The sequence below is a fragment of the Pelophylax lessonae genome (genome assembly GCF_965119305.1).
Source record: "Pelophylax lessonae genome assembly, chromosome: 8".
Classification (NCBI taxonomy): domain Eukaryota; kingdom Metazoa; phylum Chordata; class Amphibia; order Anura; family Ranidae; genus Pelophylax; species Pelophylax lessonae.
In genome coordinates, this window is record NC_138775.1 from 49,142,633 (window position 1) to 49,170,047 (window position 27,415).

Consider the following 27,415-nt stretch of genomic DNA (forward strand, 5'->3'; position numbering starts at 1 on the left):
CCAACAACAGCCGACTGCAGAAGTGATGGTTAACTTTCCCTGTGTTTTTTCTTTTCTGAGCATGCCCAGTCTTGCAAATCTGCTGTCTGTCGGCCGAATTCTGTACTGACTGGCGAACAATCGGCCGTTCTGGTGTCGGCATACAAAAATTTTAATGCTTGCACGACAGATTCTGTTTGGCCGAAAGTGCGCTGTCGGCTGTCGGAAGCATCATACTAACAAGCCGAAAATCGGCCGATCGGTCGTCGGCCGAATCTTTGTGGCCAACAATCTGCACGTGTGTACGGGCCTTTAGTGCCCTGAAAATCTTTGAAAACAAGTGGCCCATTTAAACCAGTGCTGAAAAAGCTATGCAGGCTGAAAAGATGGCATCTTGGCTGTTGACCTGTTTTAAATATGCAAATCAGATTTACAATATATACGGCTAGAGACACTAAAATGGGCAATAGTAGTAAGCTAAGAGTAATCTTTTGCCAGGCCACTCGGTAAAAAGCTGAAGGAGAAAGGGGGGGGGGAGAGTCAGTGCTAAAGTAATTGTAGTATTTTTACTTACTTTTTGTCGGTTGGTACGGGCTTTAGCCATGATTTGCTTCCTTTTGACGTCAGCATAGATGGCCCGCCTCCGGAGTTGTTCGTTATAAAGAAAGGTAACCCTCTTTTTCTCTCTCTGTTGGGGTAAAAAAAAGGAGACGATCAGAAAAGACATTCAAATAAATTTAAAGATCTATTGACACCAAGTGGTTACAATGCGGTAACATACATAATGTTACGCAACTCACCAGAGAGGTGTGAAAGGGCTATTAACCACTTGCGCTCCGCCCACTGCGAATTTACTGCAAAGCGGCGTAGCCGCTCGCCCCTTACAGTCTCCTGAGCGAGCGCCCGCCCCCACGTGTGACCGGTGGCTCCGATGGCCGCCGGCCACTCGCCATCTCCCGCAGTAGTGAGAGAAGGACAGACAGCTGATGTAAATACACTTGTCTGTCATTCTCACTGAAGTAATCACAGAGGCTATGTGATCCTGCTATATAGGATTGCATGTCTCTGTGATTACTTCACAAGCCACGCCCCTCTACAGTTAGAATCACTCCCCTAGGGTCATGCTAACCCCTTGATCACCAGTAATGTTAACCCCTTTCCTGCCAGTGTCATTTTTACAGTAACAGTGCATATTTATAGCACTGATTATTGTAGTAATGTCACTGGTACCCCCAAAAGTGTCTAAAATGTCAGTTAGGGGTCCAATCTGTCCGCCGCAATGTCGCAGTCCTGCAAAAAAATCACAGATCGCCGCCATTACTAGTAAAGAAAAACAATAAAAATGACATAAATCTTTCCCGTAGTTAGTAAACGCAATAACTTTTGCACAAACCAATCAAAATATGCTTATTGCGATTTTTTTTTTAACCACAAATATGTAGCAGAAAACAAATTGGACTAAAATGTTAAAAAATTTTGATTTTTACATTATTTTTGAGAATTTCATATCAAAAATTTGAAAAATATTGTTATTTTTTTTAAATTGTCGCTCTTTTTTTGTTTAGAGCGCAAAAAATAAAAATCGCACAGGTGATCAAATACCACCAAAAATAAACTGTCTTTGTGGGGGGAAAAAAAGACGTCAATTTCGTTTGGGTACAGTGTTGCACGACCGCGCAATTTTCCGTCAGTCACCCAGTGCCGAATCGCAAAATAGGGTCTGGTCATTGAGCAGCCAAAGTGGTTAAAGTTTGTGTATGAGACTTACCTCTGGAAAGTAGTAAGATGCTATGACTCGGCGCAGGCGATTGAAGTAGACTTGAAGGAATGGAAAGAGAAAAAGTCCAAGTATGGGTAGACAGGTTATGATGTAATCCCAGAAGGTCAGTTCAAGGGGTTTCGGGAGGCACACTATTGGAAAGAAATGGTACAAGTTAGAACAGTCAAGAATTGTAATATATACAGCTACAATAAATGTTCACTAAGTTTGTATTTGCTAAAACTAAAATGAGCTGTATCAGAAGATTTACAGATTCTAGCCATTCTCTTTTCTACATAAATTTGGAGAATAAAGCCCCGTACACACGCACCGATTGTCGGCTGAACGATCGGCCGTCTTTTGTCCGGTGCTGTCCTGTAGGTTGAAAAGTGCTAAAGACTGCACACAAATTTTGTCGGAAAGCAACAACAGCCGACTGCAGAAGTGATGTCATGTGATGGTTAACTTTCCGTGTGTTTTTTCTTCTCTGAGCATGCCCAGTCTTGCTCATCTGCTATTTGTCGGCCGAATTCTGTACTGACTGAGGAACAATCGGCCATTCTGGTGTTGGCCAACAAAAATTTTAAAGCCTGCACACCAGATTTTGTTCGGCCGAAAAGTCGCAGTCGGTTGTCGGAAGCATCATACTAACAAGCCGACAATCGGCCGATCGGACGTTGGCCGAATATTTACGGCCGACAATCGGTACGTGTGTACGGGCCTTTACTCACAAAAGGTGTGTTAAACCTCAGCAGGGAGACCACTGCTTCCATATAAAGAGCAAGGCTCCTTCTTTGCAGCATGCTGGCAAAGGGAGGCTTTTCTACTAAAACTGAGGCTGCTTTATAAACAGTATCTAGTAAATACTCTGCCCTCAAATGGGCCTCTAAACCCACTGAAATGGGTGAGTCTTTGGCTTGCAGCAGCTTTTGTTCCTCTAGTGTCTGCAAAATACTGCCTAACAGGATAAGTCACTATTTGCATACTTACTGTAATTGTTGCTTGTCAGGTAGGTGTTTGATGTTGAATTAAGAACGCCAACTGTTTTTCTTAATATATTCGCCAGCAAGCTGTCTCCTCCCACCTCGACTTCCAGTTTGTGATGACCTGTTGAAAGAGAATACAAAATTAGAACCAGGCGACAAGTTTTGAGTAAGATATACGACCTTTATCTGAAATATATTTTGTGTCTCAGGCCCTTTAATTAGAAATATGGTTGTGCGTAACTCATAATAATGCCCCCCCCTCCCCCCAAGTGTGCAAGTAAGTGTGCCCCCTAAGTGTGCAAGTACACAGCCTCCCAAAATATTTATACCCTCCCCCATCATGCCCCAGTTGTCTGACCCTACTAATAGGATGGCTGGGGGTGTTATGAATATTCATAACTCAGGGAAACCTCATACTAGAGCCAGTGGCGCTAGAGACTTCTACTGTAGTGAGAAATGTCACTGAGCTTAGAAAAAAAATGCACAACTATACAAATCAAAAACTGGGATGACTACCACCCAGCCAAAAATGAAACTTGCATACAGTATATTTATAATTTGTGCTACCCATGGATGAAGTGGTCTGTGATATTACCATCCCCTTATGAGCAAAAGTGATACTTACTTGCAAAGACATAGGAAATGTTTGAATGCTTCCTTATTATATCTAGAATGTAAAAGAGGATCCTGTCGAGCACTACTATGAAAATAAAAATAATGGGAACGATATATTGGCCTAACATCGACATCTGTAAAAGAGAAGAGAAGACAACAGTCAGTGCCATGATTATGTTACAGTATATATAAAGTAAAATTTTTTAGTTTTGGATAAGGTAGGGAGAGGGTTTGAGTCACGTGGACAGTGGTTTTACAATTTCCCTACCATATCCATAATAGAAAGTTAGATATACAGTAAATGTAATAACTGCCGAGGTAGCAGTCACGTTACACTGTACTCACCACTGATGGCATCTCTGGTTTCTGGATTTTGAGACTAAAAGGGAAAATTAATTTTGAAGTTTCTCCTTTCTTCATTGGCAGTAGATATCTTTTCTTCTGCAAAGACAATATAGGAAAATCAGTTAATCTCTTGATTCAAGTTTAAAGATTAATTTAAAGATTAAAATGAAACTGAACTATCAACAGAGCTATAGCTATAGATGTAGAATTACTTACTTGTTTCCTACGCCTTGCATCAATCTGTTTGAAGTAGGTCGTCACATAGCAGTTGTCATGTAGGATTTCAGAATTATATTGCTTGGTGTACTGGTAGGCCCTGTAAAGGAAAAAGATATTTGTAAGATTAACTATGTACAACTCACATGTACAAATTATCTGTTAAATATGTATGTATGTATACTTCTTCCCACCCTAAAAAAAAAGTATGTTCTGCTTATTAACTAGGAGGCATTAATGTTTATGGTGTCATGATCTCCACCTTGTCCAATCAGAGAGCGCTTAAGTGTTTTTCTAACAGTGCTCATGCCCAGAGAGAGACCTCCTGTGTTCACCAAGCAGCAAAGCAGCCTCTTGGCAAGGGAACTAGAAGCTTTAGTAGCGTTCTCTCCAAATTTCGGCAAGTGAGTTGTTCCCTAGTTCACGGCAGAGAAAGCTGATAACATTTTTGAGATTTCAGGTCAGTGCGCAGGAAGTGACAAAGAACCCATAAATCTCGTAAATAACAGGTATTCAGCTGTATTTGTCGAAAAAGTGTGAAAAACGAGAACTTGCAGCCACCACCAAGCCTATGACTTGAAAAGCTGCTGTATATCGGATTTTTGTTCTTCTTCTTGTTTACTTCTTTTATTTTTTTTTCTCCAAAGTAAGGCAGGCCATAGACGTTTCGAATTTCGTACGATTTATCGTGCGATAAACGCAAGCGGCACTCGTGTACATCATCGAGTGTACCATCAATGTGATCCAAAAATCGTACGACAAAACACTATTTTTTGTGCCTTTTAAACCACATCTCTACTGGACACACTCCCTATTGTTCTGTGTTTTGTTAGGCGAAATCATACAACTCCCCCATTAATGATACCAAATTTGGCTGATTTTCGCAAAAAAAAAACAACATGTTGGATATGTGAATTTTTGCTGTCGTACGAAAATCGCATGTTTTACATACCACACTAGCGATACGAAAATCGTTCGATAACACTGGCATTTGCGATTTTCGTACGATATTCGAAACGTCTATGGCCTGCCTTAGTTTGAAACAATTAACTCTTTGAAGACTCCCTGACAATTATCATGTATCCCTAATTGTGGTGTACAGAGATATTTTTGAAAAGTTTATGGATTACTTACGAAAAGAAGATAAAAATAAAGGTGAACGCAAGGATGGTCTTTATGAAAGCTGTAAAGCTTTCCAGCATCACACCTCTCCTTTGAATGCCAAAAAGTATCCTGTCCTTTAGGCTCATCTTGGTTATATTTTGTCCAGCACCAACGTCGTCTTCCTTCTGTTGAGATAAAACGGGAGATAAATTAAACATATCATAGAAAAACTTGGTCATACTGTAAAAAATTCTAGAAGAAGGGTTAATGAGCATTAACCATCCAAAGAGCTTTGGCTAACACACTTACCTCTTCGGCCATTTTGCTGGAAATCGCACTGCCCACGTTGCTTACGGCTGAGCTGATTTGATCGTATATGTCTCCAAAGTGACTTTCAATGGGAATACGTTTCTTGCACCATGATTCTCCAACTAAAAAAGAAAGAAATTATCCATCATTAAATACAAGGTATAGAAGGCACTGTCAACAGATGTATCTTATTTTCTTTAGGGATCGACCAATATCGTTTTTTTACCACCGATACCAATTTTTTTGGTCATCGGATATCAGTATCGCCCGATATTGGCCGATATTTTCGGACATTAAAAATTTTTTTTTCAATGTCCACAGGTACTGTGGTGGAGGGATCTGGGGGTCTAAAATAGCCCAAACCCCTCCTCTGCACTTAAAAGCATGCAAAACGCCAAGTTTGGCTGTTTTGGATGCTGTAAGTTTTTGAATTCGGCGCCGCCAGTCCCTGGAAGTGATGTCATTTAATGACATCACTTCCGGGTGTCGGCGGCGCCAAATTCAAAGAAATGGAGACCCGGTCAGACGGTGGCGGTGAAAGTAGGATGCCCAGGTCTCCCGGAGGGACAGGAGACCCGGGCGAGCCGCCGAAGCCAGCGGGAGGGTGGGGACGCCCCCTCCCGCTCCTTGGAATGACAGCCGAGCGGCTTCTCAGCCGCATTGGTTGTCATTACAAGTCAGCTGACCGTCAGCTATGGACACCGGTCCCGGCTGCAGGCATCACTCCGGTACATGCACTTTCCCGCAATATCGGTAAATCAAAAGGCCGATTCCGATATATCGGGGAAAGTGCGTATCGGCCCTCGATATATCGGCTTTGCCGATAATCGGTCGGTCTCTAATTTTCTTTACAGTTTAATATGTTGTACTGGAAGCTGGTAGCTATGCCTAGTTTACTAAAACCTAAGGGCCCTTTCATACGGGAGGAGCTATCGGGTCCATCTGTCAGTTTTTAAGGCAGACCTGATTGGACCCCCCAGTATGGAGCGGTGGGTGTCAATGGACATGTGTTCGTTGACCCCGCCGACATCCAATCCGAGCCTATCGTAGCAAAATCTTGCCACGTTTTAGGTGCCATTTAAAAAAAATTGCACACAAACATGTGTGGTGCATTTTGCCAGGATTGTAGTATGACTTGGAATTACGGGGATTCCAACTGTGATCCTAAATTTCTAGATGTGAACAGGTCTTACAGAACCATGCCTATAGTGTCAAGAAGAGTTACTATGTAGCAATGTTATTTTTTTTTATTGGAACTTCACATGTTCATCTACAGCAGAAAAAAGGGGAAACCTTTGATCTGCATATAATGTCAGTTACAGCAGCTTTGCAAGTAAAGCCTCGTACACACGATCAGATTATAGACAAATTTTCTTTAGTTTTTTGTTGCATCCTAGTTTCATATGGAAAATTGAAGAGGGAACTTTCATCCGCAAATTCTCGTACGACAGAATTCAACTTCAGAAGTGATGTCATGTGTTGAATTGTTTTGTATGTATTCTTTAGTTTCTGAGCATGCCTAGTCTTGCTCTTATGATTTTTTTCGGGTCGAAAACTGTACTAAATAAATGAAAATCGGACGTTGTGTTGACGTACGCTAAAAATTTTATAGCCTGCACATCCAGTTTTTGTCATCGGCTGTCGAAAGCACTATACTAAAGATTCGAAAATCGGCAGATCGGTTGTCAGATGAAATTTTACTTTTCTTATCGTGTGTACGGGCCTTATGAGCCCTTTCACACAGGCATTCCGATCAGTTTTCAGATAAACCGGATCAGAAACACCATGCAGCCCTTTGGACAGGTGGATGTCCGTTTACATCCGCAGATCTCCAAGTCTGTACAGGTCTGGTAAAAAAAAAAAAGGAAAAGGCTGTGTCCTTTACCATTTTTCTGGACCTAAATGTGATGGATCAGAGGCAGCCTGATGTAAACTGACATCAGAGTCTGTTTACACCCAGTCGTCCAAACAGCTGTCACCAGTCCGTTGGGCACAAACTGAATGGGTACATATGTAAAAAAAAAAAAACTGCCATCCATTCATCTCCTATTCAGTAGGGATTCTAGAGAGGAGCGGACCCCAATAAAAAGCATTACACAGAAACAAACACAATCTATGTGCTACATTTCTATTGTAAGTAATGACAAAGTTATCTTGGAATCATTAGGCCCATAGCTAAAATGTAAAGATTGCTGTGGTCCATGAGGTGTATACAGGTGTTGATTTGGTTAATATTTAAATGATATTCTTAAAGGTAAATATTATGTCACTGGAAAAGGTACTTACTGTTCATAATTTGACACAGAAATGAAAACTGCAGGGGTAAGCACAGGAGGTGGTTTACGAGGGGCACTGCAATTGTTCTCATGCACTCCTCGTGTTTTTGCGCAAACCACTCTTCACATTTGGTGATGCCAAGTCCGATGACATCTGTAAGGAAAGAGAAAGACAAAGTTTAGAGAAATGAAAAAAAATTTTAAAATGTGATTTTATTATTTTTGAATCTTAAGATCAGGGCATTTTTTGCCAGAGAATAGGTGCAGGAACCCCCCTCCCACCTTTGAGTCACCCCCTTGTCTCTGCCCCCTACCTACCTTTGAGCTCCGTCCCTTGGTTCCACCCTCTACCCACCTCCCAATATCACCCCTTTTAGAGAATACAGATTCAAGTATTAGGGATCGACCGTTATTGGCAACACCGATAAATCAGGGGCTGATATGCACTTTCCCCGATATATCGGAATAGGCCCCTGAGGTTACCGATATTGCCGATATTTAGGGAAAGTGCTTGTACCGGAGTGATGCCTGCAGCTAGAGGCATCACCCCGGTACCGGTGTCCATAGCCGACGGTCGGCTGACTTGTAATGACAACCAGTGCGGCTGAGAAGCCGCTCGGCTGTCATTACAAGGAGAGGGAGGGGACGTCCCCCTCCCACCGGGAGACCCGGGCATGTTACCTCCACCGCTGCCGAAGAGAAGACCCGGGTCTCCATGTAAAACACCCGGAAGTGATGTCATGACATCACTTCCAGGTACTCGAATTAAAAAAACTGACAGCATTCAAAACAGCCAAACTTGGTGTTTTGAATGCTTTTCGGTGCCGAGGGGGGGCGGGGTTTGGGGTCTTTTAGACCCCAAATACTGCCGATACTGATATCCGGTGACCAAAATATTGGTATCAGCATTTAAAAAAACGATATTGGTCGATCTCTACCAAGTATCATTTTGTAAGTAATTAAGTAATTTGTATGCAATTTATTAATGATAACATAAAAAGCAGTAAAAATAATCCCGGCCACACTAGATCCCACCAGCAACAATAGATCCTACCGCAACAACAATATATACCCCTAGCAACAAAAGTCCCCACGCCAGCAACAATAGATCCCCCCACAACAATAGATCCCTCACACAATGGGCCCCTCTGTTACAAAATACCACCTCCGCTCCAGCACCCCTTGTCATTACATACATTAAGTGCTAAAGGTGCCGGAACTGCGTTCCCCCGCGTTCCCACTGAAAAAAAGCCCTGCTTAAGATTTTTTGGTATCTCCACAGTATGCTGTAGGAATGTAGAGATAAATAGTTTACAAATTCCAAGAGATCTCAAATACTTACATTCACAGCGCAGCATAGTCTTGATATCAAATTTTTGCTGTGTTGTCGACGCCTTGTTCTTCCAGCGCAGAAATTCCTCTTTCCGATTGTCATATCCCTTTTTACCCTCAACTTCTTCTTTGGTCTCTGTAAATGTAGACTTTGTTTCTTCACCAATGCCCTGAAATTTATTGGTTTGTTTCTAGAAAACATAATAGAGAACTCATTTAGATTCCAGTCTTTATTTATTTTGTACCCGACAAATGAAAGACACCCTAAATTAAAGTCTGTGGAATAAATACTAGGACCATGTTAAGGTAATGCCTTTACTGGCCAGACATGGGAAGATCTACTCTGGGTTTTGCAATAATATGCCAAGGTGTGAATGAGCCCTAAATGCGCTTGGCAACAGCACATGGTTTAGGCACTATAGGGTGCACATCCATTTATCTCCAGTGTCACCCAATGCACCCGACCTTCAACACGCTGCAAATTACATGTGTTGAACCGCGATGTGTTGGAACAAAATAGGTGGCAACTTCCCAACACCGGGGTTAGTAGAGACCACAAACATGCCCCCATAGCATCATTCCCCCACTTGCCTGACCAGCTCCCTTACTGATCACTTACTGGCAAGCAGGATTGTGTAGTGTTTTGGCCTGCAAGTGACATTTTCCTAGCTGTCACAGTATGATACTGGTTTTGTTACTATGGCATGTTCCTGATTGTGTCAGTATGATATAGGTTGTGTTTCTATGGCATGGTCCTGATTGTGTCAGTATGGTACTTGTTGCGTTACTGTGGCATGGTCCTGATTGTGTCAGTATGATATGGGTTTTGTTTCCATGGCATGGTCCTGATTGTGTCAGTATGGTACTGGTTGCGTTACAATGGCATGGTCCTGATTGTGTCAGTATAGGCGCTTTTCCACTGCATGGTACGGATCGGTATGGCTCGGTTTGGCGCTTTTCTACTGATTGGAGCTGATTGTGTCAGTATAGCATGGTCCTGATTGTGTCAGTATGGTACTGGTTGTGTTACTATGGCATGGTCCTGATTGTGTTAGTATGGTACTGGTTGCGTTACTATGGCATGGTCCTGATTGTGTCAGTATGGTACTTGTTGCGTTACTATGGCATGGTCCTGATTGTGTCAGTATGATATGGGTTTTGTTTCCATGGCATGGTCCTGATTGTGTCAGTATGGTACTGGTTGCGTTACAATGGCATGGTCCTGATTGTGTCAGTATAGGCGCTTTTCCACTGCATGGTACGGATCGGTTTGGCTCGGTTTGGCGCTTTTCCACTGCATGGTACCGCATGGTACGGGTTAGAACGGTTCGGTACTGTTTGGTACAGCGGCTCTTTTCCACTAAATGGTACGGCGTTGGTACGGCTCGCTTAAACAGTACCACCTCGGTTGGGGTTCCAAGCAGGCTGTACCGATACCATATCCCACAATCCTTTGCATGCAGCATTGATTGTTTTTCATTACTAGCCACTGATTGGTCAGAGAATTGTTGTAATCCCACCCACTTACTACTAAGTACTACAACAGTGGAAAAGCAAACCGAGCCGAGTAGAGCCTATACAGTGCTGAAAGGTGCCGACTCGTACCACGCAGTGGAAAAGCAAACTGAGCCGAGCAGGGCCAAGCAGTGCAGGGTGGAGCCAAGCCGGTACTTGCAGTGGAAAAGTGCCATATGATATGGGTTTTGTTTCCATGGCATGGTCCTGATTGTGTCAGTATGGTACTGGTTGCGTTACTATGGCATGGTCCTGATTGTGTCAGTATGATATGGGTTTTGTTTCCATGGCATGGTGCTGATTGTGCTTCTAAGGCATGTCTACCCATGTTGGTATGTGATCTGTGTACTTACCATGATATTTTTTAAGATACTTTTCACCGGCGTTGATAATGTCTTCCACAGCAGCTTTGTGTTATTAATCTGAAGTTCTGCCGTACAGCCGATTGTACGTGGTATCTCCGAAAGATTGTGAATACAATTGGCCCCTGGACCTATAAGAATCATGAAAAATAAAGAGAATGAGATATTTTACTTCTATAACATTTTGGGGCATATTTAGAAAGCAGTGAAATCACTTTCAGTAAACATTCACTAGTGGTGAATCAATAACTTGCCTTTAAAACAAAGGAAGTACCAGAAAGAGCCATCTGTAGTGAATATTTGGTGAAAGTCAGATCCATTGCCCCTTTATGTAAGACAACACATAAGTCCAGTGATGGCGAACCTTGGCACCCCAGATGTTTTGGAACTACATTTCCCATGATGCTGTAGTTGAGCATCATGGGAAATGTAGTTCCAAAACATCTGGGGTGCCAAGGTTCACCATCACTGCATTAGTCGGTCTATTACTTACCTGCATACATTGCGGCCAAAGCAATAATGAGTAGCAGCGCGTGTCCTTCCTTTCCCAGAATGTTGGGCACAGTGATCAGGGTGGTGCATCTGAAATAGATGGATAAGCCCCACCCACAAGCAAAGGTCACTAAAAAACAAAACAAAAAAAAAACAGGTTATAGACATAAATATATTGTCAAGGGGGAGAAGTACTAAAAATTATTATTAAAATAGAACCCCAGCCAAAAATTTTTTTAGGTTTGAGATAGGGTAAGGAAGGAATGGTTCTTCTGTTGGCTTTTATTGCTGAAAGTTTCCTTGCTGTGGGGATTTCCCCTCACTTGCTGAAATCTCCCCAACAAGGCAGTGCCTTTGCCAGGCTGCTCCTGCTATCTGAGTACCTCTAGGGAAGATTTTCCCTCATTTGGCCTCTTTCACATGAGCATTTTGATCGGGTCCGTCAGTCCATTTTTCAGGCAGGCCTGATCGGACCCTCCATTCTTCTCTCTGGAGTTGCGGGTGTAAATTTATCCATTTACACCCACCTAGAGTTGTGGGTGTCCATTTATCCATTTACACCCACCTAGAGTTGCGGGTGTCCATTTATCCATTTACACCCGCCTAGAGTTGCGGGTGTCCATTTATCCATTTACACCCGCGTAGAGTTGCGGGTGTCCATTTATCCATTTACACCCGCCTAGAGTTGTGGGTGTCCATTTATCCATTTACACCCGCCTAGAGTTGCGGGTGTCCATTTATCCATTTACACCCGCCTAGAGTTGTGGGTGTCCATTTATCCATTTACACCCGCCTAGAGATGCGGGCGTCCATTTATCCATTTACACCCGCCTAGAGTTGTGGGTGTCCATTTATCCATTTACACCCGCCTAGAGATGCGGTTGTCCATTTATCCATTTACATCCGCCTAGAGTTGCGGGTGTCCATTTATCCATTTACACCCACATAGAGTTGTGGGTGTCCATTTATCCATTTACACCCACATAGAGTTGTGGGTGTCCATTTATCCATTTACACCCACCTAGAGTTGTGGGTGTCCATTTATCCATTTACACCCGCCTAGAGTTGCGGGTGTCCATTTATCCATTTACACCCGCCTAGAGTTGCGGGTGTCCATTTATCCATTTACACGCGCCTAGAGTTGCGGGTGTCCATTTATCCATTTACACCCACATAGAGTTGTGGGTGTCCATTTATCCATTTACACCCACATAGAGTTGTGGGTGTCCATTTATCCATTTACACCCACCTAGAGTTGTGGGTGTCCTTTTATCCATTTACACCCTCCTAGAGTTGTGGGTGTCCATTTATCCGTTTACACCCGCCTAGAGTTGTGGGTGTCCTTTTATCCATTTACACCCTCCTAGAGTTGTGGGTGTCCATTTATCCATTTACACCCGCCTAGAGTTGCGGGTGTCCATTTATCCATTTACACGCGCCTAGAGTTGCGGGTGTCCATTTATCCATTTACACCTGCCTACCTCCAATCTGATGCACCAAAAACAAATGGAAGAGGATCTGTTCCCCTCTGTCTGGGCGTATTGCATTGGTGCTCCATTTACACCCAACTGCCCATACTGCAGAGCAAGCTGCAGAGCGGACATGGAACTATCATCCTCCTGCTCAGCGGGGGATCAGTGGACAGATCCCCTGCTGAGTGAGCCGATTACTAGCGGAGTCCACCCTGTGTGAAAGGGCCGTTATTGTTTCTGGCACAGTGGTGACTAGGACAGGAAATAAGGGGAGATATATATAATTGTACTAATAGTAGGGACGCCCATAGCAATGAAGAACCTATCATTGACTCCAACCCTTTCCACATTCAAGACCAAAAATATTTTAACTGTCGTTTTATTTTGCATATCAGACAGAAATAAGAATAAATAGATAATGTAGATACTTACATACTAGAAAGAATAAAAATAACATTTTCACCAGATCCGCTAGTTCTAAGGCGTCGATCACAGACAGGTAGATGGCTGTTGAAGAGAACATATGGGAACACGGTCAATTATAAAAATAAATACAGCACAGTATATGCATTTATTATACTCAGTAATCAGTATATGCATAGCGGTCAAAACTTTAAAGTGATCCTGTCAGGACAGGGTTAATACTACAATAAGGCAAGCCTGTGGTGTGGTCGCCTTATTGTAGTATCAACCCACCCCACCACACCACACACAACACACACCACACACACCACACACAACACACACCACACACAACACACACAACACACACCACACACACCACACACAACACACACCACACACAACACACACAACACACACCACACACAACACACACCACACCACACACACCACACCACACACACCACACCACACACACAACACACACACCACATCACACACATCACACCACACACCACACACACCACACACAACACACACCACACACACCACACACACCGCACACAACACACACCACACACACCACACACACCGCACACAACACACACCACACACACCACACACAACACACACCACACACACCACACACACCGCACACAACACACACCACACACAACACACACACCACACCACACACATCACACACACCACACACATCACACACACCACACACATCACACCACACACTCCACACACAACACACACCACACACAACACACACACACCACAACACACACATCACACACATCACACACACCACACACATCACACCACACACACCACACACAACACACCACACACATCACACACATCACACACACCACACACATCACACACACCACACATATCACACCACACACATCACACACACCACACACATTACACACACCACACCACTTAAATCACACACATCACACACACCACACACATCACACACACCACACACACCACACCACACACAGCACACACATCACACACACCACGCACATCACACACACCACACCACACACATCACACACAGCACACACATCACACACATCACACACACCACACACATCACACACACCACCACACATCCCACACATCACACACACCCCACCACACCACACACATCACACACATCATACCACATCACACACATCACACACACCACATCACACACACCACACCACACACATCACACACATCACACACACCACACCACACCACACACACAACACACACCACACACACACCACACTACACACACACCACACCCACACACACCTCACACACACCACACACATCACACACATGCACACCACACACACACACCACGCACCACACACATACACACACCACCCACACACACCACACCACACATACCACACACACACCACACACACACACACACACCACACCACACATACCACACACACACCACACACACACACACCACACCACACACACACGCACCACACACACACCACACATACCACACACACACCACACACACACACACACACCACACCACACACACACACCACACACACACACCACACACACACGCACCACACACACACACCACACACACACACACACCACACATACCACATACACACACACACACAAACACACCACACACACACACACACATCACACACACTAATTTTCAGGGACCCTGTTGCCCAGCTATTATATTTGGTCCAAAAATCACCACCAGGAATAAGTACATAAAATCTGGGACAGTCCCTGAAAATCTAGAAAAGATGAAAACTATGCATATGTTCCTCTATTCAACTATAAATGAATGATATACTTACCAAATCCTATTAGGCAGCCAACGCCGAATCCAAGGAAGAACTTGGTTTTTTTAAAAACATCTGATTCCTCGAACAGGAATTTGATGAGAAATTGGGGCAAAGCGAAGTCCGCGAAACGTTTCAATGCTAAAAAATAAATAAAAGAGATAATTGTTAGATGACTTCATTATATCTTATTTTCTATTTGAGAACTTTCCATCAAAGGTGTTTAGTTTTGTATCAGGTTCCCTTTAAAGGTCCAGTATAAGCAGGTGTGGGCAACTGTGGCCCTCAATCTGGTACAGCTATGCATGGTAGCCAATCACCTTCCAACTTCAGCTTGTTCAATGAAGCTTTGATAATAAAACCTGGAAGCTGATTGGTTTCTATGCAGAGCCACATGCTCTAGTTTTAGTAAATCCCTCCCAGTATGCCCAGAATTTTATGGGATTCAGTGTTAGAGATCTGACGCAGGGTGTGAATGTCTCCATTGAAGCTGCGTTCGGATCGGTAAATAAAAATCGAAATGCATTTTTTTTTTTTACAGCTGTGTGAAGGAAGTCTAAGCACTTGTATGCATTTTAAGCCATTCTTAGCACACTATTCTTTAAAAACAAATGTTAATGATGGTGGGGTGGGGGTGGGGGTGTGTATGATCTGCTATTATATGTAGAAATAGCAATCTGCTCTGCTTTGTCCTGTATATGGGGTGTCAATGTGTTATAAAACACCCAGCTCTGGTCTGAAGGGGGAAAAAAATGGAGAATGTAAAAATAAACTGTCATTTCAGCTGGAAGTGATCATGTAATCTGCCACTACATAATGCTGGCCATACACTATACGAAAAAACGTTCAAACTCGTTTCCGAAAAACAAATACTTAGCCGTGAGCGCCAACGATTTTATCATCGTGCAATGACCGAATTTTGATTGATAAATCATTCAATGGACATAAATGAATCAGTTTTTTGTTTGTTTTGTCACATAAACCTAGTGCAAACAGGTGAGACGAGAAACACATTTACCTTTCAATTTATTGTTCGTTTGGTAGAAATTTTCCAAACTTGTTTTTGTTTTTTTTGGCTCAAAAACATCACAACTAGGCCTGGAAGGCACTTATTAACCACTTTAGGTCTGCTCACGTTGCTGCTACTACAGCAACGTGGCTCGTTATCATCTAGCGACGTAGTACTACGTCGCTAGCCTCCTCCCCCTGTAGGCGGCGCTCCCGCTGTTTTCAGTCACAGCGGGAGTCGGGCCAGGGGAGGAGCGGCGGCGATCGCCGCCGCTCTTCCCCGATCGTCGGGGAATCTAGTTTGGAGATCCGCCCGCCTGTGTAAACAGAGCGGGCGGATCTCCTAAGTGACAGAGAGTGACAGATCGCATGTTCAGCATAGCTGAACATGCGATCTGTCCCTGACTCACTCAGTCACCTTCCCCCCCCCACACGTCAGTAAGCACCAGGCATACATTAACCCCTCCCTCTCCAATAAAATTAACCCCTTCCCTGCCAGTGTCATTTTTACAGTAACAGTGCATATATATAGCACTGATTACTGTAGTAATGTCACTGGTACCCCCAAAAGTGTCAAAAATGTCAGTCAAGGGTCCGATCTGTCCGCCGCAATGTCGCAGTCCCGCAAAAAAAATCGCAGATCGCCGCCATTACTCATTAAAAAAAAAACACCAAAAATGACAAAAATCTTTCCCTTAGTTAGTAAACGCAATAACTTTTGCGCAAACCAATCAAAATACACTTATTGTGATTTTTTCTTACCAAACATAGGTAGCAGAAAACAAATTGGCCAAAAATTAAAAAAAAAAAATTAGATTTTTACATTTTGGGGGGGGGGGGGGGGATTTCATATAAAAAAATGTTATTTTTTCAAAATAAACGCTTTTTTTGTTTATAGTGCAAAAAGTAAAAATCGCACAGGTGATCAAATGCCACCAAAAGAAAGCTCTGTTTGTGGGAAAAAAGGACGTAAATTTTGTTTGGGTACAGCGTCACACGACCGCGCAATTGTCCGTTAAAGTCGCACAGCGCCGAATCGCAAAAAGTGGCCCAGACGTAAGACAGCAAAATCCTCCGGTGGTAAAGTGGTTAATAAAGCCCTGCCTTGTTATAGAGCCACATATACTAGTAGAGGAACCCCCCATAAATTTGAGAAAGTGTGGGGAGGTTGGAGGAACAATGTATCTGCAGTGTCTGATTCAATTGGTATGATAAATGTCTCCTGGACAGGGCTTTTTTTCTTAGAGAATAGGTGCAGGAACTCCCCCTTCTAAGTTACTTTGTGTCTCCGCCCCCCTACCCACCTTCGAGCACTAACCCTTGGTTCTACCCCCTACCCACCTCCGAGCACTGACCCTTGGTTCCACCCCCTACTCAGCTTCCAGTACAGCCCCTTGTAGAGAATATAGAGCCCAGTATAACTTTGTATTGGAATGTATGGAATTTGGGTTTGATAACAAGAATAGCAATTAAATAGATCCCCCACAGCCAGCAGCAATAGACCCCCCAGCAGCAATAGACCCCCAGCAGCAATAGACCTCCAGCAGCAGCAAAAGATCTCACAGCAGCCAGCATCAATAGACTCTCTAGCAGCCAGCAACAGAAGACCCCTCTCTAAACAGTAGATCCCTTCCAGCAACTATTAACCCCCAGTATCAAAAGATCCTTCACCAGCAACAATAGACTGACATGCAAAAATAGATCCCCTCCAGCAACAATAGACTGACATGCAAAAATAGATCCCCTCCAGCAACAATAGACTGACATGCAAAAATAGATCCCCTCCAGCAACAATAGACTGACATGCAAAAATAGATCCCCTCCAGCAACAATAGACTGACATGCAAAAATAGATCCCCTCCAGCAACAATAGATCCCCCAGCAGCCAGCATCAGTAGACCTTCCAGCACCCCCTGGAGGTGCCGGAACTGCATTCCCCCGCGTTCCCGCTGAAAAAAATCCCTGCTCCTGGGGGTAGAAAACTTTCTCATTCAGATAAAGCTGATAATGACTCTGTGGGGTTTGATTTTAGGATTCCCTTAGTGTGAGTTGACTACTTATACTCAAAATTTGGGGTTTCTCGATCAAAGTCTTTGGATTCAGTTAAATACTGTTAGATCTGGGAGCCAATTGAAGTCATTTTATGTGAATTCATGTCGGGGTAAATATGCTGCAAAAGTTGATATTTTTGCTGTATTATAGACAAGAGCGATACTATGGGTCTAGTGCTGAAGTGTTGTAAGTTTAGTGTGACGTTTATCACCTGAAATTGGGATGATTTCAATTGTGGTGTGTGTTTTTCTTTGTATTGTTATTAAACCTGAATAAACAGAACCCCCCCCCAACAAAAAAAAAAAACTCACAACTGATTACCAATTTGTGCCCATTAACTGGCCGCAAAACGAACGACTTGTTCAAATGACAGATTCTCAAGTGATTTTTCGTTTAGTGTATGGACCATATATATATATATATATATATATATATATATATATATATATATATATATATATATATATATATACTGTATATGTATATATATATATAATATAAATGTTAAAAATGGTGGGATAGGTGGCGGGTGTAATTATATGTAGAAATAACAATGTGTGCAGCCTTTGTATAGTGTATAGTGTGAGCAATGTCAGTGTGTTTAAAAAAAAAACATATCTGGGGTGAAGGGAGAAAAAAAAATGGAGAATTTAAAAATAAACTGTCATTTCAGCTGGAAGTGATCATGTAATCTGCCACTACATAACTGTCACATATCCAGGAAAATATATCTAAATAAGCCCCACACCCCTCCTAAATTACACTCTATGGGAATTATATATATATATATATATATATATATATATATATATATATATATATATTTTTTTTTATATATATATATACTATATATATATATATATATATATATATATGTATAAATATATATATTATTAAAGGTGTAATTATATGTAGAAATAACAATCTGTATATTACACTCTATAGAAAAAACAAATATATATAAATATATATATATATATAAAATATAAATGTTAAAAATGGTGGGATAGGTGGCAGTTGTAATTATATGTAGAAATAACAATGTGTGCAGCCTTTGTCCTGTATACGGGGTGTATAGTGTGAGCAATGTCAGTGTGTTAAAAAAAAAAAACATATCTGGGGTGAAGGGAGAAAAAAATATGGAGAATTTTAAAATAAACTGTAATTTCAGCTGGAAGTGATCATGTAATCTGCCACTACATAACTGTCACATATCCAGGAAAATATATCTAAATAAGCCCCACACCCCTCCTAAATTACACTCTATGGGAATTATATATATATATATATATATATATATATATATATATATATATATATATATATATATATATATATATATATATATATATATATATACTGTATATTTATATATATATATATATATGTATAAATATATATATTATTATTAAAGGCGTGATTATATGTAGAAATAACAATCTGTATATTACACTCTATAGAAAAAAAAAAATATATATATATATATATATAATATAAATGTTAAAAATGTCACATATCCAGGAAAATATATCTAAATAAACCCCACACCCCTCCTAAATTACACTCTATGGGAATTTTATATATATAAAGGTGCAATTATATGTAGAAATAACAATCTGTATATTACACTCTAGAAAAAAGAAAAAAAAAATATATATATATATAAAATATAAATGTTAAAAATAGTGGGATAGGTGGCAGTTGTAATTATATGTAGAAATAACAATGTGTGCAGCCTTTGTCCTGTATACGGGGTGTATAGTGTGAGCAATGTCAGTGTATTAAAAAAAAAAAAAAACATATTTGGGGTGAAGGGAGAAAAAAAAATTGAGAATTTAAAAATAAACTGTCATTTCAGCTGGAAGTGATCATGTAATCTGCCACTACATAACTGTCACATATATAGGGTATGTTTTCTAAATAACCCCCCCTCCCCCCATATTACATGGGAATATGAGAACTAAAGATGAAATGCCTACTTGTACTGGCGCGTTCTGGCTTCTTCCCCTTTTTTTTGTGGGCGCGTTTGGTGGAGTGAGCGCCATGACGGTGAGTCCTCATTGTGGTGGCTTCCCTTGGGTGCTGCACCACCTCCTCGTCTTCTATTTGAATGACAACGTGCATATTGCTCTGTGTCATTTTACTCCTATTTTTTAAATAATCTATCCGAAAACGAATATATCTAATCGATCTTATAATAATATTACTGTATCCTAATAATAAGTTATCCTAATAATAATCAGCCCTATGACTGATTTCTGCTATCAAATATTCAAATATTGCAGAGCTCTCTAAAAACACTCCTACTCGCTCGCTCTCCTTTCTGCAACTGGCTTCACAGATCTCCTGGGGTTCTATTTATAATCAGTGGGAGGAGCTTGATGACATCACAGGGCAGGGCTCAGTTTTACCAAACTGTAACGGTTGGTCACCATGGCAACTGCAATTCAAACAAAGGCTAGGATGGCAGTTATTTTTTTCAGGGGGGAGGGTTTAGTTCTGTTTCAAAATGCAGTTCAAAGTTTTCTGATTGGTTGAGCTGCATGAAACAAAACTGAAAAACACATTTTATCTTCTTTTTTATTTAAAGCCTGATGGTTTACCTGTAAGGAGCACTGGCCATGTGCAGAATGCATTAAAGAGTAACTCTGGCCAGAATTAAAAAAATGTCATATATGGCGCAGTCCGACTATCGCTTTGACATAGAATGATATTTTTTTGGTTCCCCCATAATGTCATTTTATCCCGCATTGACATTTAGCGTTTTGTAAATGTGTGCCGCATTTGTGTGTGTTTTCGCGTCAAACATAGGGGCAGACCATTGATTTCAAGTGTGTTTTTTTATGAATTTGGAGTGACATTACCAAACAAATGGCAACGCAATCGCAATGCCCATTTATGTAAATGCACATGAAATTGCGCAATTTTGTATACATTTACAAAATGCTATAGCTGCCTTCACATGTTGCAATTTGCAAAGCGCGTGCAAAATGAATACGCATTTTTGCACGTTTTTGAACTTTTTTGCGCCAAATGTAGTGGGCAGCCAACTGATTTCATTGGAGGAGCAAACACGAGTAGCTCATGCACTTTTTTGAACAACGAACTTCACACGTTTTGCCGCATTTAGGGTGCCATTAACCACTTAAGCCCCGGAGGATTTTCCTGCTCAAAAACCAGGGCCTATTTTGCGATTCGGCACTGTGTGACTTTATCAGACAATTGCGTGGTCGTGCGGCGCTGTACCCAAATTAAATTGACGTCCTTTTTTCCCCCACAAACAGAGCTTTCTTTTGGTGGTATTTGATCACCTCTGCGATTTTTACTTTTTTGCGCTATAAACAAAAAAAGAGCGACAATTTTGAAAAAATAACAATATTTTTCACATTTTTTTATATGAAATTCCCAAAAAACAGAAATGTAAAAATCGAAATTTTTTAACATTTTAGGCCAATTTGTTTTCTGCTACCTATGTTTTGTAAAAAAAATCGCAATAAGCGTATTTTGATTGGTTTGCGCAAAAGTTATTGCGTCTACTAACTACGGGAAAGATTTATGTCGTTTTTATTGTTTTTTTTTTTTTTTTACTAGTAATGGAGGCGATCTGCGTTTTTTTTTGCGGGACTGCGACATTGCGGCGGACAGATCGGACACTTGACTGACATTTTTGACAATTTTGGGGGTACCAGTGACATTACTACAGTAATCAGTGCTATAAATATGCACTGTTACTGTAAAAATTACACTGGCAGGGAAGGGGTTAACTTTATTAGAGAGCAAGGGGTTAAGTGTGTCCCTAGGGGCGTGATTCTAACTGTAAAGGGGTGTGGCTTTTGATGTAACCACAGAGACATACGATCCTACATAGCAGGATCGTATGATCGCTGCAGTTACATCAGGGAGAATGACAGGAGGCTTTGTTTACATCAGCCGTCTGCTTTTCTCTCTCTCCAGCGGGAGATCGCGAGTGACCGGCGGACATCGGAGCCGCCGGTCAGTCGTGCGGGAATGCTAGTGAACGAGCGGAGGTGGGAGCGCGCCTCCGGCGGCGCGCGCTCGCCCCCTAGAGGCTAGTAGGCGAGCGACGTAACCCTACATCAGTTTGCCTGTACGGGGCTGACTGCCGTAGTAAAAAGTCGTGCAGCGGTCGGCAGGTGGTTAACAATGAAACAGCAACGCGTAACGTGCATTTTTTGTGCATTTTCGTAAATATGTACTAAATCATACGATTTTACATGGCTTCATGAAATGCTAACACCACATTCACATTTTCCATTTTGTGAACGTGCACAAAATCGCTCCCCATTTTTGTAGGTTTGTGCATGATTTTTCCCATCAAATGCATTGAGCAGCACAATGATTTCATAGGTCTGCCCTAAACGCAACAAATGCGCCAGAGTAGCTTTTGCAGGTTGTTAAGCATCAAGCTTTGGGCATTTTGCAGCATTTGGGATGTTATTAGCAATAAATGGCAACACAAGCAGGACACGTTTTTCGCTCAATTTTGTATGCGGTTTTACAAATTGCTAGGGCTGCATTCAAGTTTTGCACTTTGTGTGCGTTTTTGCTTTACCAGCATAGGGCAAAATTGTGCTGCGTTTGTTGCACGTTTGTGCACATTTTTGCATCAAATGCATTGGGCATTGATTTCAGTGGGCTGCCCTAAGCGAGACAAACGTGGCAAATCAGCTCATGCACCTTTTTGAGCATCGAGCATTGTGCTTTTGTGCCGTATTTGGGGTGCCACTAACAATAAATGCCGATGCAAGCGTGACACACTTTTTCATGCGTTTTCTTAAACGTGCACAAAACTGCGGACATTTGTGCATGTTTTACAAAATGCTAAGGCTGCGTAAACGCTTTGCACTTTGTGAACAAAATCGTGCAAGGTTTTTGCACATTTTTTGCATCACACGCATGGGGCATTGGTTTCAGTAGGCTGCCCTAAGCGCGACATTTGCAGCAAATTAGCTCATGCATCTTTTTGGGCATTGCGCATTTTGACACATTTGAGAGGCCTTTACCAATGCTTGGCAATCCAGGCGCGTTTTTCGTGTGTTTTTGTATATGTGAGGGGAATTGAGCGATTTTGAACACATTTTATGCCAAATAAAATAAAAAGAACTTTGGCAAAAAAAAAAACCTCACAACTGATTACCAATTTGTGCCCATTAACTGGCCGAAAAACAAGTGAACTGTCCAAATGACAGATTCTCAAACAATTTCCGTCTAGTGTATGGACTATATATATATATTCAATTTAAATGTTAATAATTAGGGGGATATGTGTTCAGTTGTAATTATATGTAGAAATAACAATGTGTGCAGCCTTTGTCCTATTTACGGGGTGTATAGTGTGAGCAATGTCAGTGTGTTAAAAAAAATATCTAAATAAGCCCCACACCCCTCCTAAATTACACTCTATGGGGAATATATATATATATATATATGTGTGTTTATATATATGTATGTGTCAGCTGTAATTATGTATAGAAATAACAATCTGTATATTACACTCTATAGCAAAAAAAAAAAAAAAAAAAAAATATATATATATATATATATATATATATATTAAAATATAAATGTTAATAATTAGGGGGATATGTGTTCAGTTGTAATTATATGTAGAAATAACAATGTGTGCAGCCTTTGTCCTGCATACGGGGTGTATAGTGTGAGCAATGTCAGTGTGTTTAAAAAGAAAAAACATATCTGGGGTGAAGGGAGAAAAAAAAATTGAGAATTTAAAAATAAACTGTCATTTCAGCTGGAAGTGATCATGTAATCTGCCACTACATAACTGTCACATATCCAGGAAAATATATCTACCGTATTTTCCGGCGTATAAGACGACCCCCCTAATTTTCATCTACCGGTAATACTTATACTTAGGTTACCTTGGAGATATTATACTCGGCGTATAAGACGACCCCCCATTTTTGGGGGATTTTTTTTGAGGTTCAAAAGTAGTCTTATACGCCAGAAAATACAGTAAATAAGCCCCACACCCCTCCTAAACTACACTCTATGGGAATTATATATATATTATTATTAAAGGTGTAATTATATGTAGAAATAACAATCTGTATATTACACTCTATTGAAAAAAAAAAAATATATATATATATATATATATAATATAAATGTTAAAAATGTCACATATCCAGGAAAATATATCTAAATAAGCCCCACACCCCTCCTAAATTACACTCTATGGGAATTTTATATATATAAAGGTGTAATTATATGTAGAAATAACAATCTGTATATTACACTCTAGAAAAAAGAAAAAAAAAAAATATATAAAATATAAATGTTAAAAATGGTGGGATAGGTGGCGGTTGTAATTATATGTAGAAATAACAATGTGTGCAGCCTTTGTCCTGTATACGGGGTGTATAGTGTGAGCAATGTCAGTGTCTTAAAAAAAAAAAAAAAAAACATATTTGGGGTGAAGGGAGAAAAAAAAATTGAGAATTTAAAAATAAACTGTCATTTCAGCTGGAAGTGATCATGTAATCTGCCACTACATAACTGTCACATATATAGGGTATGTTTTCTAAATAACCCCCCCTCCCCCCATATTACATGGGAATATGAGAACTAAAGATGAAATGCCTACTTGTACTGGCGCGTTCTGGCTTCTTCCCCTTTTTTTTGTGGGCGCGTTTGGTGGAGTGAGCGCCATGACGGTGAGTCCTCATTGTGGTGGCTTCCCTTGGGTGCTGCACCACCTCCTCGTCTTCTATTTGAATGACAACGTGCATATTGCTCTGTGTCATTTTACTACTATTTTTTAAATAATCTATCCGAAAACGAATATATCTAATCGATCTTATAATAATATTACTGTATCCTAATAATAAGTTATCCTAATAATAATCAGCCCTATGACTGATTTCTGCTATCAAATATTCAAATATTGCAGAGCTCTCTAAAAACACTCCTACTCGCTCGCTCTCCTTTCTGCAACTGGCTGCACAGATCTCCTGGGGTTCTATTTATAATCAGTGGGAGGAGCTTGATGACATCACAGGGCAGGGCTCAGTTTTACCAAACTGTAACGGTTGGTCACCATGACAACTGCAATTCAAACAGAGGCTAGGATGGCAGTTATTTTTTCAGGGGGGAGGGTTTAGTTCTGTTTCAAAATGCAGTTCAAAGTGTTCTGATTGGTTGAGCTGCATGAAACAAAACAGAAAAACACATTTTATCTTTTTTTTATTTAAAGCCTGATGGTTTACCTGTAAGGAGCACTGGCCATGTGCAGAATGCATTAAAGAGTAACTCTGGCCAGAATTAAAAAAATGTCATATATGGCGCAGTCCGACTATCGCTTTGACATAGAATGATATTTTTTTGGTTCCCCCATAATGTCATTTTATCCCGCATTGACATTTAGCGTTTTGTAAATGTGTGCCGCATTTGTGTGTGTTTTCGCGTCAAACATAGGGGCAGACCATTGATTTCAAGTGTGTTTTTTTATGAATTTGGAGTGACATTACCAAACAAATGGCAACGCAATCGCAATGCCCATTTATGTAAATGCACATGAAATTGCGCAATTTTGTATACATTTACAAAATGCTATAGCTGCCTTCACATGTTGCAATTTGCAAAGCGCGTGCAAAATTAATACGCATTTTTGCACGTTTTTGAACTTTTTTGCGCCAAATGTAGTGGGCAGCCAACTGATTTCATTGGAGGAGCAAACATGAGTAGCTCATGCACTTTTTTGAACAACGAACTTCACACGTTTTGCCGCATTTAGGGTGCCATTAACCACTTAAGCCCCGGAGGATTTTCCTGCTCAAAAACCAGGGCCTATTTTGCGATTCGGCACTGCGTGAATTTTTTTAGACAATTGCGCGGTCGTGCGGCGCTGTACCCAAATTAAATTGACGTCCTTTTTTTTTCCCACAAACAGAGCTTTCTTTTGGTGGTATTTGATCACCTCTGCAATTTTTACTTTTTGCGCTATAAACAAAAAAAGAGCGACAATTTTGAAAAAATAACAATATTTTTCACATTTTTTTATATGAAATTCCCAAAAAACAAAAATGTAAAAATCTAAATTTTTTAACATTTTAGGCCAATTTGTTTTCTGCTACCTATGTTTGGTAAAAAAAATCGCAATAAGCGTATTTTGATTGGTTTGCGCAAAAGTTATTGCGTCTACTAACTACGGGAAAGATTTATGTCGTTTTTATTGTTTTTTTTTTTTTTTACTAGCAATGGAGGCGATCTACGATTTTTTTTTTGCGGGACTGCAACATTGCGGCGGACAGATCGGACACTTGACTGACATTTTTGACAATTTTGGGGGTACCAGTGACATTACTACAGTAATCAGTGCTATAAATATGCACTGTTACTGTAAAAATGACACTGGCAGGGAAGGGGTTAACTTTATTAGAGAGCAAGGGGTTAAGTGTGTCCCTAGGGGCGTGCTTCTAACTGTAAAGGGGTGTGGCTTTTGATGTTACCACAGAGAAATACGATCCGACATAGCAGGATCGTATGATCGCTGCAGTTACATCAGGGAGAATGGCAGGCGGCTTTGTTTACATCAACCGCCTGCCTTTCTCTCTCTCCAGCGGGAGATCGCGAGTGACCGGCGGACATCAGAGCCGCCGGTCACTCGCGCGGGGATGCTAGTGAACGAGCGAGGGTGGGAGCGTGCCTCTGGCGGCGCGCGCTCGCCCCCTAGAGGCTAGTAGGCGAGCAACGTAACCCTACGTCGGTTTGTCTGTATGGGGCTGACTGCCGCAGTAAAAAGTCGTGCGGCGGTCGGCAAGCGGTTAACAATGAACAGCAACGCGTAACGTGCATTTTTTGTGCAATTTCGTAAATATGTACTAAATCATACGATTTTACATGGCTTCATGAAATGCTAACACCACATTCACATTTTCCATTTTGTGAACGTGCACAAAATCGCTCCCCATTTTTGTAGGTTTGTGCATGATTTTTCGCATCAAATGCATTGAGCAGCACAATGATTTCATAGGTCTGCCCTAAACGCAACAAATGCGCCAGAGTAGCTTTTGCAGGTTGTTAAGCATTAAGCTTTTGGCATTTTGCAGCATTTGGGATGTTATTAGCAATAAATGGCAACACAAGCAGGACAAGTCTTTCATGCGTTTTCGTAATCGAGCACAAAATCGCTCAATTTTGTATGCGGTTTTACAAATTGCTAGGGCTGCATTCAAGTTTTGCACTTTGTGTGCGTTTTTGCTTTACCCGCATAGGGCAAAATCGTGTTGCATTTTTTGCACGTTTGTGCGCATTTTTGCATCAAATGCATTGGGCATTGATTTCAGTGGGCTGCCCTAAGCGAG

The 27,415-nt window shown here is 41.2% G+C and overlaps 1 protein-coding gene across 1 annotated transcript in view; it reads right to left on the reverse strand.

Moving 5' to 3' along the window:
- DCST1 (DC-STAMP domain containing 1) overlaps positions 1–27,415 on the reverse strand; it is a gene marked incomplete at both ends in the record, with an annotated part of 195,121 nt that overhangs the window by 769 nt on the left and 166,937 nt on the right. Inside the window, 13 exons of the mRNA XM_082266269.1 lie at positions 554–667; positions 1,748–1,890; positions 2,729–2,845; positions 3,350–3,473; positions 3,685–3,780; positions 3,901–4,000; positions 5,035–5,189; positions 5,314–5,435; positions 7,600–7,743; positions 8,932–9,112; positions 10,790–10,929; positions 11,292–11,420; positions 15,027–15,152. Of these exons, the coding sequence (XP_082122395.1) occupies positions 554–667; positions 1,748–1,890; positions 2,729–2,845; positions 3,350–3,473; positions 3,685–3,780; positions 3,901–4,000; positions 5,035–5,189; positions 5,314–5,435; positions 7,600–7,743; positions 8,932–9,112; positions 10,790–10,929; positions 11,292–11,420; positions 15,027–15,152 (1,691 nt within the window). The remainder of the gene's footprint in view (positions 1–553; positions 668–1,747; positions 1,891–2,728; positions 2,846–3,349; positions 3,474–3,684; positions 3,781–3,900; positions 4,001–5,034; positions 5,190–5,313; positions 5,436–7,599; positions 7,744–8,931; positions 9,113–10,789; positions 10,930–11,291; positions 11,421–15,026; positions 15,153–27,415) is intronic.